Source organism: Saccopteryx leptura, chromosome 3, assembly GCF_036850995.1.
Source record: "Saccopteryx leptura isolate mSacLep1 chromosome 3, mSacLep1_pri_phased_curated, whole genome shotgun sequence".
In the NCBI taxonomy this organism is placed as follows: domain Eukaryota; kingdom Metazoa; phylum Chordata; class Mammalia; order Chiroptera; family Emballonuridae; genus Saccopteryx; species Saccopteryx leptura.
In genome coordinates, this window is record NC_089505.1 from 289,052,017 (window position 1) to 289,067,632 (window position 15,616).

Consider the following 15,616-nt stretch of genomic DNA (forward strand, 5'->3'; position numbering starts at 1 on the left):
ACTGTGCCCTCTCCTCGATAGACCGCCTTCCTCTCAGAGGAGAAAGAGTCCTTTCCGCCCGTTAACCGGAAGCGGAGGGCAGGGTTAAGGGGACGGTTGCAACTTAGCTTCGGAGTTTTAATCAGGCAATACGTCGGGCGCCTTACCGCGGTCAGGCTGCTGGAAGAAAAGTCTTCTGCTGGGTCCCCAGCCCTTGAACCTCTTTCCACTTTCGTCCTCTTGTGCTCAAGATGGTGGCCTGCAGGGCAATTGGCATCCTCAGACGCTTCACGAACGGCTCCAGGACGCTCCGCTGCCCGGGTGAGGCCTGGCTTCGGGTACCGCAGTCCCGGGCAGAACGCCTACGGAGACTGGGGCCGCCTCGGACCCGCGTCTCCCGCTCGCTGCCACCTTCTCGTCCCGGTCCCGGGCCCCAGCCCTGGATTGAGGGCGGGAGTGGGGGTGGGATGCTGCTCTGCGACCCCGGCATCCAGTGTCCTTGGGAAAGGACTGTCACTTTTTCTCTTCATGACTCTTGAGTCCTGCATCAGTTTCAGGCTTCGTTACCCCCAACATTTCTGAGTCCTGTCGGCGGGTCTGGCATTTTCCGCAGGTCTCTCCGTCGCACCTCTGGGCTCACGCCCCTCTTACTTTCTTTAATGGTGGTGGCCTTGAGCCTGTCCCTCGTAGATCGGGAGTTCCAGGACTAGGTCACTCCGGCCTCTCACATCTTTATGCCTCCACGGCAACTTGCCCGTAACAAGAGCTATCTAAAGCTTCTGGGATGGAACTAACCAACCTTGCAAATGATAACCACTATCTACTCCTTTCCCTCAAAACCATTTTTTACCATATTTTAATAGGGAGCTCAACTGTTGCCATTCCATTAATCCCAGTGAGTTGAATTTCAAGGGGAGGTTCTGCGGCTTGCTAGAAAAAAACATTTTTTAAAATACGCAGACACGTGTATTTTACGGAATAAAACGTTAGATTATTTTAAGAACTGGTTTTAATCTTGTTTCTGATGATACCCAGTTAGCTTGCATTCGCTGTATTTTTCTCTTCAAACTGGCAATGAAAGGGCTAAAGAGTGATTATGGAAATTCAAGCATTTTTCTTCTCAAATCTGTAAGGTGAAATGTGACTAACTTTTTTTTATTGTATGTTGCCTTAGTACCAGTTACCTTATTAGAAATTTAATTTGTAATATGCTTTCCTCCTTCCAAACCACCGGAGTAGCATTCTGATTTTAGACAGGTAGCTGGAGTCTCCCTTTACTTTAAGGGATTAATTTTGAATGATTGAATCTTTTTCTGTTTTCTTGTTTCAACCACTGTTTTTAGTCTGCACAGGACTGCTCTGTGTGTGTGTGTGTGTGCCAATCATAGTACTATAACAAGTTGAAATGTAAGTATTGGGAAAAAGGATTAGGAAAAAAGAATCGCCCATTCTCTCACTAGCTACTGTTAGCGTTTGGTCATGTTACCTTACACTTTTGTATCCTGTTTTCCACATTTTTGGTAAATGCTTTAGAAAAATCAAATGTATATTTTTGAACTTGCATTGGTTTTAAGCTACTTTTTATGGATTAGCAGCTTGTGTGACACTGAGTTCATGTGGTCATGTGGTTTCTAGTCACTAACTGTGTGACTGGACAGATACCTTAATCTAACTGGGTTTTGTTTTGTTTTTCCAACTGTAAAATGAATGATTGAGACTATGAATTTACTTTGAAATGAGAAATAACATGACAGAGGAATCTGGATTTCAATCTGACTGTCTTTTACACTCTGATGACCTTGGGCAATTAAGTTCTGTCTGTGTTCTCATTTGTGAAATGGAGAATAATTTCACCTTGTTAGCTTTAAAGGAGTTATTCTAGATACAAAGCAGTTTTTTATGGAGTAGGTGCTCAGTAAGTGTTATACTAACTCCTGCCCTTAGGAACTATGACTATATATCATTTAAATTTTTATTTTATTTTATTTTATTTTTATTTTTTATTATTATTATTTTACAGGGACAGAGAGAGAGTCAGAGAGAGGGATAGATAAGGACAGACAGACAGGAACGGAGAGAGATGAGAAGCATCAATCATCAGTTTCTCCTTGTGACACCTTAGTTGTTCATTGATTGCTTTCTCATGTGCCTTGACCGTCGGCCTTCAGCAGACCGAGTGACCCCTTGCTCAGCGACCTTAGGTCCGAGCTGGTGAGCTTTTTTTTGCTCAACCCAGATGAGCTCGTGCTCAAGCTGGCGACCTCGAACCTGGGTCTTCCGCATCCCAGTCTGACGCTCTATGCACTGCGCCACCGCCTGGTCAGGCTAAAATTTTATTTTTATCTTTTCTGATTTGAGAGATAGATGAAAAGGGAGAGAGAGGAAGGAGAGTGAGAAGCATCGACTCCTAGTTGCTTCATTTTAGTTGTTCATTCATTGCTTCTCATACTTGTCCTTGATAAGGTGGGGAGCGGGGCTCAAGAGACCTTGGAATCTTGGCTCAAGCCAGCAACCTTGGGATCTTGTTGATGATCCCGCACTCAAGCCTGCGAGCCCTCATTCATGCCCACGACCTCGTGGTTTTGAGCCAGACACCTCAGTGATCTGGGTCAGTGCTCTATCCGCTACGCCACCACCAGTCAGGCTATATTTGAGATTTTTAAAAAGGAACTTTGCCTTTTACATATGTAATTAAAAGTACAAGCTTAAAAAAAAAAAAAAAAGTACAAGCTTACTTTTTCTATTTTTTAATATAGAAATATATACACATAGATTTTTGCATTATGTTTTCACCAGTAAGAATCTATGGCTCATTATAGATATGCCTCTTTTAATAGCAATTTATAAATTTTGAAAAAATGTCTAGAAAGGGAATTTAAAATTACCTATACACTTGGATTGCCATAGACTCAGTAGAGTGATCCGTCACCCTGCAAGTCTGTGCCAAGGCACAGCCAAACATTTAATGAGATTATTATTTTTTCTAGTAGATGAATAAATTCTCTTGAAACTGATTTGTAATTCTTTAAGTTTTTAAACCATTCCTTCTCTTTGAGTGCTATATAATTCTGAATGCGACTGTCAATTAAAAATCAAATCTTGACCAAAGTATCTTGTTTAAATTCTACCCTAGCCTAAATCTAAATTCCTAATTATGAAAGTGGTAAAATAATTTCACAGGAAATGGGTCAGAAACAAATACTTTACAACAGTGTTTTTCAACTACTGGTCTGCAGACCGGTAGTTGTCTGTGAGTTAACCAGGGTGACTGAGAAACAGTGCATGATGTATATTTAAATGTGACTCTCACTTCCGTAATCCTATCCCTTTCTTGATTCTCTCACTTTGAATATTGGGGAAAAAAAAAAAGAATTGTCAATTATTACAACCAGCATAACATTTTCATATTTGAAATTTGTGTCTGCATAATTCATCTTTCTCCACTGTAATCTTAGTTATGTCTTGTAGCCATCTTCTTGAGTTATATTACTGAGATGATTAAAAAGTAGGACAAAGGTTTCTCTTTCTTTTGCTGGCATACTAGATATAGGCTAAAGTTCACCCAGCTGCTCTAACATAAGCTCTGCTAATTAGGTAGCAGGTAAGACTAGATTTCAAAAACTGCCTTTTGCTCCAACTTGATTTATTTGAAGGTGGTTTGGAATTCATTTCCAAAGACGATTTTATATCACAGTTGATCTAGACTCTAGAGGTTTTGTGTATGTACTTGTGGGTGTGTACGCAGCAAAGGTTGGTTTGTAGCTAAGAGTTTAAAATGGTTTAATCTGTAGGTTAAAGAGCACCAACCTGTTTTCTTGAATATTTGGTCTTTAAATTGCAACCCATGCCCAAGCCCCCTCACCAGCTCTATTTTCTTTTCTGTTTAGGCATTTATCTATTAACATACTTATTTACATCTTTGTTTTTTCTTTTTGGTCTGTCTTTCCACCCCACCCCTCCCACTCTACACTCCCAAACAATCCATTTCCCACTCTAATCCACTTGAAACTGTTTTAGCTAGAATTGCCTATTCCTTGGCTCCCCTCCCACTGGAATATCTACTTGACAGGTATACTCTTTTTTTATGCCAGACTTATTTTCACCTCTTATCTCACTCTACTGAGTAGGAACTCATTCTTCCCAGATCCTTTCACCTGCTGCCATAGAATATAAACACAAAGAGATTTTTGTTTTCTCCAAGTGCCTAGAATGTGTGACACTTGGTAGGCCACAGTAAATTTTTTGTTGTTGAGTGAAGAATGACTGTGAGGTGATGTTAGAAGAGAGATTAATTACAGTTTAGTTAGGAAAACACCTGCTACAGATGATGTGATTAGAGAACAAAACAGTAGATAATAAAGATAAAATTTGCCTGACCAGGCAGTTGCACATACATACAGTGTGTCCATAAAGTCATGGTGCACTTTTGACCGGTCACAGGAAAACAACAAAAGACGATAGAAATGTGAAATCTGCACCAAATAAAAGGAAAACCCTCCCAGTTTCATACCTATTCAGTGCAGTTAGTTCAATGTGGGCTCATGAACAGATTTTTTTTTTTTTTTTTTCTTTTCATTTTTCTGAAGCTGGAAACAGGGAGAGACAGTCAGACAGACTCCCGCATGCGCCCGACCGGGATCCACCCGGCACGCCCACCAGGGGCGACGCTCTGCCCACCAGGGGGCGATGCTCTGCCCATCCTGGGCGTTGCCATGTTGCGACCAGAGCCACTCTAGCGCCTGAGGCAGAGGCCACAGTGCCATCCCCAGCGCCCGGGCCATCTTTGCTCCAATGGAGCCTTGGCTGCGGGAGGGGAAGAGAGAGACAGAGAGGAAAGTGCGGCGGAGGGGTGGAGAAGCAAATGGGCGCTTCTCCTGTGTGCCCTGGCCGGGAATCGAACCCGGGTCCTCCGCATGCTAGGCCGACACTCTACCGCTGAGCCAACCGGCCAGGGCATGAACAGATTTTTTTAGGGCTCCTTAGGTAGCTATCCCATATAGCCTCTACAGACTCCTCACTGACTGATGCCTACCAGAACGGGGTTTCTCCACCAAACTGCCGATTTCCTTCAACTGCTTATCCCACCCAGTAATGTTATTCCTATGTGGTGGTGCTTCGTTATAAACGCGCCGATATTCACGTTACACTTGGTCACAGATTCAAATTTAGTGAGCCACAGAACACACTGTACTTTCCTCTGTACCGTCCACATCTCGACTGGCATGGCCGTGGGCTGCTCCACTGTATACACGGTGTTACATCATCATCTGCGCATGCGCACATGCTGCCACATCATCCTACAGAAACTGGGAGGGTTTTCCTTTTATTTGGTGCAGATTTCCTTTTGTTGCTTTCCTGTGACCGGTCAAAAGTGCACCATGACTTTACGGACACACTGTAGGATAGAGCATCAGACTGGGACGGGAGGACCCAGGTTCAAAATCCTGAGGTTGCCAGTTTGAGTGTGGGCTCATCTGGCTTGCGCACGGGGTCAGTAGCTTGAGCGTGGGATCATAGTGGTGACCCCATGATCAATGGCTTGAGCCCAAAGGTCTCTGGCTTGAAGCCCAAGGTTGCTGGCTTGAGCAAAGGGTTACTGGCTCAGCTGGAGCCCTTCAGACAAGGAACATAAGAGAAAGCAATCAATGAATAAGGTGCCATGACTGTGAATTAATGCTTCTTATCTCTCTTGCTTACTGTCTGTCCCTCTCTATCTCTTTCTCTCTCTTTAATAAAGATACAATTTTTTAGCAAAGAAGGGGAAGATTGTTGTTGATGGAATCTCAAAATAAGGCTTTGTGGAAAAAGTTGGAGCCATGATACAAATATAAAAAAGGAAGAGTAGTAAATACAGTTGATAACAGATTTCAAATGATGGAAAAGCAAATAAGGAAAATATTCTATCAGTGAAGTAGAGACACAGAGGACTGAGATAGATGGCTCCTTCTCTCTCTCTTTTTTTTTAAACTAAGTGAGAAGCAGTGAGGCAGAAAGAGACTCCTGCAGGTGCCCTGATCAGCAAGCCCCCTATGGGGCGATGCTCTTCCCATCTGGGGCCGTTGCTCCATTGCTCTGCAAAGGAGCTATTTTAGTGCCAGAGGGGAGGCCATGGTGCCATTTTCAGCGCCCCAGGCCTACTTGCTTAAATGAGTCATGGCTGCAGAAGGCGGGGAGAGAGAGAGAAGGGGGAGAGGAGAGGTGAAGAAACAGATGGTCGCTTCTCTTGTGTGCCCTGAGCAGGAATTGAACTCAGGATTTCCACACACCGGGTCAACGCTCTACCACTGAGCAAACCGGCCAGGGCCTCCTTATCTCTTAATTTACTTTGGTGTAGCACTTTGACTTACAGACACTTTTGTAATTATTACATCACTTTTATGTCTATAAGAACAGTGAAATGCATTGAAAGAGTTGTTCATGGTTATTCAACCAGCAATTGATAACCCTGACAATTGAGCCCAAGTCTTTTGACTCTCAGGTCCTTTGTCTTTGCACTAGAGAGTTGACTTGCACTGCTTCAAAAGAAATGCAAATGAAATTAGAGATCACCCCATTGGGGGTCTGGTGCCACCTACACAATTTTCTTTTTAAATAATATGTTGCTTTATTTTTCAAACCAGCAAGATCTTTGGCTCTATTGCCCTCTCCTAATCTACTTCACCATGAGTGGGTTCATATCAATGGTTCCTGTATACCCATATATTTGCTGTCTACTTCAGTCAACTTTTTAAAAAAATACAGCTGGTGATGGAGGGAGACTTGATTTGGGGTGGTGAACAGACAGTGCAATAGACAGATGATATATTATAGAATTATACACCTGAAACCTATATAATTTTATTAACCAATATCACCTCAATACAATTAAAATATTTATTTATTTATTTATTTTTATTTTTTGTGTGTGTGGCAGAGACAGAGAGTCAGAGAGAGGGACAGACAGGAACAGACAGACAGGAAGGGAGAGAGATGAGAAACATCAATTCTTCGTTGCGGTTCCTTAGTTGTTCATTGATTGATTTCTCATATGTGCCTTGACGAAGGCGGGGGGCTACAGCAGACCGAGTGACCCCTTGCTCGAGCCAGCGACCTTGGGCTCAAGCTGGTGAGCCTTGCTCAAACTAGATGAGTCCGTGCTCAAGCTGGCGATCTTGGGGTCTCAAACCTGGGTCTTCTGCGTCCCAGTCCGACACTCCATCCACTGCACCACCACCTGGTCAGGCCAATTAAAAATTTTAAATATTAAAAATACAGATGCTGAGGCTCAGTCCCCTTAAATCTGTGATTCTAAGTTGTCCCCCAGAGATTTGTGAGTATATTTTAACCTCCATGGATGATTCTAATATCTAACATAGTTCTGGAATCACTTTCCAATACTTCTGTGGGAATCCCAGTCCAGGTGGGTATATTGAGTAGTCACATGTGTAATAATTTGGCCATGTGTAATAAGTAGTTTTCCCCTCCAGAAGGGTCCCTGGCTCCAGGTCAAAATAGACCATTCTAACCTAGAAACTGGGTATGGTTTTAAAGTTTATATTTCTAAATCATATAGAAAGTACTTTTGGTAGAGTTGATGTTTAAAATTGCACTTCAAGACCCTAGCCGATTGGTTCAGTGGTAAAGCGTCAGTGTGGTATGTGGAAGTACCGGGTTCAATTCCCGGTCAGGGCACGCAGGAGAGGTGACCATCTGCTTCTCCACCCCTCCCCCTTCTCTCTCTCTCTGTCTGTCTGTCTCTCTCTTCTCCTCCGGCAGCCATGGCTCAAACAGTTTGAGCAAGGTTGGCCCTGAGCACTTAGGGTGGTTCCGTGGCCTCTCTTCAGGCGCTAAAATAGGTCGGTTGAGCAGCACCCCCAAATGGGCAGAGCGCAAAGCATTGCCCAGTTAGGAGGCTTGCCAGGTGGATCCCAGTCAGGGCGCATGCAAAAATCTGTCTCTGCCTCCCTGACTCTCACTTAATTTTGAAAAATAATAATAAAATTATAAAATTGCACTTAGAGTACCACCATGACATAAAATGACCAAAATGGTTTGAGTTTTATTTTCCATTGCCTTTGATTATCATTGCATGCTAAAGAAAAGTCTTAGATTTTGTCTGACATGCCTCAAATTCTGAACCAGATTAAGATAGGGCATTTACAGAATGAGAGAGTAGGCACAGAGAAAGACACGTAGTTGTCTTCACAGACTGGTGGAAATATTTAATCACTGAGAGGTTGTAGGGATTTTCACTTTCTTTTTTTTTTTTAATTATAGCACTCACAAATTAGGCAGACATTCCAGTTTTGTAAATTATGTTTGTGTACTCCAACACTATATAGCCCCTCTTATAGCTGAAATGCAGTCTACTTTGATGAAAATTACAAATAATAAAGTTTTAGTACTAATAAGAATTAATATTTGGGGGAAACTAATATATATAATTAGAGGACATACATGAAGGAACCACTGGGTATTATTTAGGTACTAATTTCTTATTATATTTGACATTACTTTAAAACTTATACCTTTTCCTGGGTACAAGTGTTTCATGTGCACTGCTATTACAGTTGTCAGTTATTAAGGAATAACTTGTTTTATTTTTAGACTCATAGAGGAAGAAAACTTTTCCAAGATTATTGGACAGGATTTTGAAGATGTGGGTTGGGAAAAGGAATAAGGAGTTAAAGATGCATGGGAGATATGGTTTGAGGTGGACCATGAATATGAAAGACGGGGGGGAAAAGAGCAGCGTGTTTTTTTAAAAGATCGAAAGTTGTAATTAAGGGATGGATGTCGATCCTGTGCTAGGCTCCAGAAGAGCTTGGTTACAACCTAGAGCAAGACGTTTGGATGACAGCAGTGCAGAGGTGAGCCTTTATTGCTAGAAAGGAGGTAGAGCAATTCCCAGAACAAACTTGGAATGTTTGCCTAGTATTCCCCAATGTTTCTTCTTTCTATCCAGAGTCCAGATTGACTCTGTTGGGACTTATCATCATCATAATGCAGGAGAGCCTCAAGCAGTGAAGTGACTGAGAAAGAAGAAAGAGAGGAGCTGGTCTGTTATCCCCAGAGTAGGAGTATTCTTGGTGGAGTGCACTATAAACTTTCTGTTAGAAATGCTAGAATAACAGAGTGTGATATGGACTGTTTTATTTATAATAGTCACTAGTGCCCCTTGATTTTACTTTTGCTAACACTGGAAACTTCATCTCTGTAAAAATACAGGAGGATGTGGCTGAACAACATGGTTGAGATAGATTTGGAATATGTTTGGAACTGACATTATGGATTACTTTGTAAATGACCTATTTCTTAATGTGTACATTTTCTATTGGTGCCATAACCAGTTTCCACAAACTTAGTGTCTGAAACAATACAGACACTAATTTATTCTCTTACAGTTATAGATGTCAGAAATGAGTCTCACTGGGCTAAAATCAAAGTCATTGGCAGAGCTGTCTCATGGGGATCCTTAGAGTTTAGGAAATGCATGCCTGTGGATGCTGTAAGGGAGAATCTATTCTTTGCCTCTTCTAGAGGCTGCCTGCATGCCTCGACTTCTTCAAAGCCTGCAAAATGGGGCCAAGTCCTTCTCAGGCTGCCATCTCTCTGGTTCTCTTTGCCTCTCTCTTCCCTTTGTGATTACTTTGGGCCCAACTGGATAATACAGGATAATCTTCCTATATTAAGGTCAGCTAATTAGCAACCTTAATTCTATTTAGGATCCAAATAATCATGTGACCTGGTAATTGAAACCAAAAAAGATGACAGTGGTCACGATAATCACCTAGAACAGTGGTCCCCAATCCCCGGTCCGTAGAGAAAGCATAAATAACTTACATAATTTTCGTTTTATTTATATTTAAGTCTGAACGATGTTTTATTTTTTAAAAAATGACCAGATTCCCTCTGTTACATTCGTCTAAGACTCACTCTTGACGCTTGTCTCGGTCACGTGATACATTTATCTGTCCCACCCTAAAGGCTGGTCCATGAAAATATTTTCTGACATTAAACCGGTCCGTGGCCCAAAAAAGGTTGGGGACCACTGACCTAGAACACACTGTTCTAATTTTGTTTTTTTGTTGTTATAAATTCCAGCTTTGTTATATAGAAGAGGTATTACAGAAATACTGTTTTGTAAAATAATTTTGAAATTCCTTTCTCTTATAGGTTATATTTGCCGCAAGTTTACAGGGTCTTCTGCTTTACTGGGTAAGTTTTATTTTATTTTATTTTTTTTTTCATTTTTCTGAAGCTGGAAACGGAGAGACAGTCAGACAGACTCCCGCATGCGCCCGACCGGGATCCACCCGGCACGCCCACCAGGGGCGACGCTCTGCCCACCAGGGGGCGATGCTCTGCCCATCCTGGGCGTCGCCATGTTGCGACCAGAGCCACTCTAGCGCCTGAGGCAGAGGCCACAGAGCCATCCCCAGCGCCTGGGCTATCTTTGCTCCAATGGAGCCTTGGCTGCGGGAGGGAAAGAGAGAGAGAGAGAGGAAAGCGCGGCGGAGGGGTGGAGAAGCAAATGCGCGCTTCTCCTGTGTGCCCTGGCCGGGAATCGAACCCGGGTCCTCCGCACGCTAGGCCGACGCTCTACCGCTGAGCCAACCGGCCAGGGCAGTTTAATTTCTTATTAACATGTTTACATGCCTATTAGATTTATTTAGCAATAAAAATGTTTACAAATAATATTTCCTTCTCTTTTTTAGCCAGGACCCATATTAACTATGGAGCCAAAGGGGATGTGGCAGTTATTCGAATTAACTCACCCAATTCAAAGGTACCTACATTTTTTTTTGGCAGTGTATTTATTACAGCTGGGGATAGTGAAACAAGGAAGGGTTTCGGATAGGAGAAGCAACAGGCGAGCCTAAGCGGGGCTGTTTTGGCTCTCTGTGAAGACAGTGAAAAGGGAGCCTGGGAGACAGGTGTGGGCGGGGCTAGCCTGGGAGGAGCTCACACTGCCCATTTCTTCCCTGGTTGCAAGTCTCTTGGGGACCTTAGAGTTTAGGAGATGCACAGCTCTGGGGGAAGAAGAGGGGAAGATGAGGTGGAAGGAAAAGGTAAGGGAGTGCTCTTGGAGGGAGAATGCACTCAAAGGTACCTTCTTTAACTTGCTACAGCTTATTTCTACTAACTACATTCATGAATCCAATCCTGAATCCAATCCTGAATGGAAAGAAATCCACCAATCTAGCAGTTATCTTTTCATATGAATTTACAGTTTTGATAGTAAAATTAGTTAGACAAGTTGCCTCATATCTGAAACAGAGGTCCTTGTTAAGAATTCCCTCTGGTTGACTTTAGGTGTCAGATTTACATCAAGGATTAATAAAATTAGTCTTATGTTACAGTGTAGAATAGTGACTTATTAGATAAGAGTTGACTTATTAGGTAAGAACCAAAGTACAAGCTTTGTTTATAAGAAACAAAAGAATCCATTTTAACTATGAGGTTATTGAATCTGGTTATTGAATTCTTCCTTACCTGCCTAACAGAAGTTATTATCCATAAGTTAGCTGGCTTAAATGTGGTTGTTAAGCTTCTTGAGGGATATGAATGACTTGGTGCAGTTCACATATTGAAGATTAAGTTCTGTTCAAAGTGGAGTTTTATTTGTTTTTGGCAACTTTAGCAAAGCATAAAGCATTAATCCAATCTTTTCCCAAGAAATGCTTTATTGCAGGAGCTCATACTTTTCCCCACATTGGAAATTGGTGTAAAAGTTTTATGTTTCAGAAATCTTGTTACCAGAGACCTAGATGAAATAGGAGGACCTAGATCAGTGATGGGCAATCTTTTGAGCTTGGTGTGTCAAAATTCGCCAAAAAAATAAGCATAACTCAGGTGGTGTGTCACTTCGAGAAAAAAACCATAATTTCATGATATTTATAGTTTAAATAACAAAAATGTATAATTGTAATATAACTGTATTTAATAAACCAAAAACTAATTATTTAACTTACCTGCTTAGTGCCTTCTTTGTTCATCTGTCAGTCGGTTTCTTTTGTTGGTCTTGATATTATTTAACTTGTGTGGGGTGCCATGAATTAAGATAAGTGAGGGGGAGAGGGAGTTCTTTAACTAACCTGCCTATTAGTAACTTTTTTGTTGCTGAATTTCATTGGATAAATCTTCATTTGAAGGTTGGTATTTTGTACACTTCAAGCCCACTCAAGCACTACTAACTTCATCTGTCAATCTGTTTCTTTTGTTGGTTTTGATATTTTTTAACGCTGAGAATAAGGTCTCACAAAAGTACGTAGAGGGGAAAATTGTTAGTAAAGCCATTGCTATATTTTTCAGGATGCTAAAAGTGTCTGGTAATTGGTTCCAGGCACTCCAAATTTCCTGTTCGTAGTGGCACTCCTCTTGATTCTCCAAGCAGCACCTTTCCAGATTCTCAAGCTTTAACCTCAAATCAACAAACACCTGAACCCAGATGCTGTCTTGAAATTCTGCAAGTTGCAACTTATGTAAATTAAGATGGCTGCCGCTATTTCTAATGGCGGGAAACGGCACCCATAGCACAGGCCCTCGTCTCTCCCAGCCTCCCCCTCACTTATCTCAGTAATGATGGTCAATTAGAAATCCCCGACACCCCAGAACAGTAGATTGGATGATGGTTGCTGTGGTTATGTGGTTGCTGGTAATGGCGATCACAGGGCCCCCAGAGATGCACCCTCCCGGCATTCTGCTGCTCCCTGCTCCGCAGGCCAGAAGTGAGGTCAAAGATCCCCTAACGGCCTAACCGGAAGTCCCAGAACTAGATGCTCTGTGCCAGAGTTCTGTTGTTTTGGCCTACAGACCTCTGGCACAGAGTGTCTACACTACAGCAAATGTTTTATCCTCGGCTACTGAAACATCCTTCTCGGCATGCAGCCCCATACTTCTCTGGTTATGTGGCCGCATGTCATCAAAAATGGCTACGCATGTCAGTGGTGACACGCATGTCATAGGTTCGCCATCATGGACCTAGATGGAAGCAATTAACAACTATCACAAATTAAGGAAAACAAGAGACAGTCCTTCTCTCTAGAGTAAATCTTAGCACTCACTGAGCAATGATTTAAACTTAAGATATGTTTTAAGAAGTTGAACCTATTTTTTGAACACAAAAATAACACATGGTTGTGGTAGGAAAATTTAAAACTATAAAGAAAATACAATCATTTATATTCCAATCCCAAAGATACTTTTAACATTTAATCCAGTTTCAATAAATAATAATTATGAAATTAAGATCATGCTATATATCTGATTCTTTTTAAAGATTTTATTTATTGATTTTACACAGAGAGGAGAAGGGGGTGAGAAACAAGAAAAATCAACTCATAGTTGCTTCACTTTAGTTGTTCATTGATTGCTTGTCTTAGCTCAGTGTTTTGAACTGGCCACCTCAGTGTTCCAGGTCGATTCTCTATCCATCACACTACCACAGGCCAGGCTATATATCTGATTTTGATTCCTTTTTTCCTTAACATTATATAAATTTTTTCCATGCTAGTAAATGTTTGTAAAGTAAGTATTTACTTAAAGCCTGAATATGACTCAAACTCTCAGGAATATGACCCTCTGTTCCTCCTTTGCGTAGGCCTATTTTTAAAGGGAGGGGTGCTTATAGTTCGGCAAAGCTGCCTGAACAGAACACTATTAGGTATTTGATTTTTCACCCTACCCCTCTTTCTTGCTACTAATGCTGTATTTCTGATGGATAAACATATTTTCTACCATCAAAAGAGCATCTGATGGTGACTTGCACATCTGGTTCTTTAAATTTAAACCCTTAGATGTATATGTATTTCTCTTTGACAGGTAAATACACTGAATAAAGAACTACAGTCAGAGTTCATGGAAGTAATGAATGAAATCTGGGCTAGTGATCAATTCAGAAGTGTTGTCCTTATCTCATCAAAGCCAGGCTGCTTCATTGCAGGTGCTGATATCAAGTAAGTTTAAATAAGATTGATTTAAAAAGAGGGACTTGTTGCTTAAGCCATGTGAGACTAAATATAACCTTTTCTTAAAGAAGTTGAAAGCAGTTCAAATTCTTATTTGAGTAAAATAAAAAATACTATAAAGTTAAACTAACAATGAGATGCCAGTTAAAAGTTTGAAAATACCATGTTAGCAAAGACTTAAGGAAACCAGAAAATTAATACAGTATATTACTAGTAGGAATGCCAATTGGTACAGCCACTTTGGAGACCAACGTAGCAGCATTTAGTAAAATTGAACATGCATGTATCATAAAATTCAGTGATGCCTCTTCTAGGTATGTGTGCTAGAGAAACCCCACCATTTGTGTTTAAGGACCCATGTATAAGAATGTGCAGTCCTGTGTGCTTTAAAATAGAATTTGAAATAAACTAAATGTCAGTCATTAAGGAACTAGACAAGTAAAATGTGGAACATTCACATGATAAAATAGTATAAAACAGTTCAAAGGAATTAACTAGATCCACAACATAATATTAGAGCTTAAAAACATAGTAAGTTAAAAAAAAAACAAGTTTCAGAATATTTCACACAGTATATAGTTTTGTAGATTTTTTTTTTTTAATTTATTTTTCTGAAGCTGGAAACGGGGAGAGACAGACAGACTCCCGCATGCTCCCGACCGGGATCCACCCGGCACGCCCACCAGGGGGCGACGCTCTGCCCACCAGGGAGCGATGCTCTGCCCCTCCGGGGGGTCGCTCTGTTGCGACCAGAGCCACTCTAGCACTTGGGGCAGAGGCCAAGGAGCCATCCCCAGCACCCGGGCCATCTTTGCTCCAATGGAGCCTCGCTGCGGGAGGGGAAGAGAGAGACAGAGAGGAAGGAGAGGGGGAGGGGTGGAGAAGCAGATGGGCGCTTCTCCTGTGTGCCCTGGCCAGGAATCGAACCTGGGACTTCTGCATGCCAGGCCAACGCTCTACCACTGAGCCAACCAGCCAGGGCCTAGATTTTTGTTTTGTTTTGTTTTGTTTTTAGGTAACAGGAGGGGAGATCCACCCAGCAACCCCATCTGGGGCCAATGCTCAATTACTGACCTATTTTTAGCACCTGAAGCTGATGCACTCCAACGGAGGCATCCTCAGTGCCTAAGGCAGGGGTCGGGAGCCAGATGTGGCTCTTTTGATGGCTGCATCTGGCTCGCAGACAAATCTTTAGTAAAAAAAATAATAACATTAAAAATATAAAACATTCTCATGTATTACAATCCATTCATTTCCTACCGCTCATGTTCATGGTTGTGGGTGGCTGGAGCCAATCACAGCTGTCCTCCGGGACAACACCAAATTTTTATTGGATAATGCATAACGTACATGGGTTGTTGTATGGCTCTCACGGAATTACATTTTAAAATATGTGGTGTTCATGGCTCTCTCAGCCAAAAAGGTTCCCGACCCCTGGCCTAAGGCCACACTCAAGCCAATGGAGCCACTGGCTGCAGGAGGGTTAGTGGGAGGGGGAGAAGCAGATGGTCACTTCTCCTATATTCTCTGACCAGGAGTCAAACCGGGGATGTCCACACACAGGGCCAATGCTCTATCCACTGAGCCACTGGCCAGGGCCTTCATACAGTGTATAGTTTCTATAAAGATTTTTAAACTGTACATGAAATATTTCTTTATATTATTTATGCCACACAAATAGGTGGTTG

The 15,616-nt window shown here is 41.9% G+C and overlaps 1 protein-coding gene across 1 annotated transcript in view; it reads left to right on the forward strand.

The window, feature by feature from the left end:
* The first annotated feature begins 88 nt into the window (after positions 1-88).
* HADHA (hydroxyacyl-CoA dehydrogenase trifunctional multienzyme complex subunit alpha) overlaps positions 89-15,616 on the forward strand; it is a 45,020-nt gene continuing 29,492 nt past the window's right edge. The window contains exons 1-4 of the mRNA XM_066378712.1: positions 89-300; positions 10,135-10,176; positions 10,677-10,747; positions 13,783-13,916. Coding sequence (XP_066234809.1) covers positions 231-300; positions 10,135-10,176; positions 10,677-10,747; positions 13,783-13,916 — 317 coding nt within the window. The 5' untranslated portion in view covers positions 89-230. The remainder of the gene's footprint in view (positions 301-10,134; positions 10,177-10,676; positions 10,748-13,782; positions 13,917-15,616) is intronic.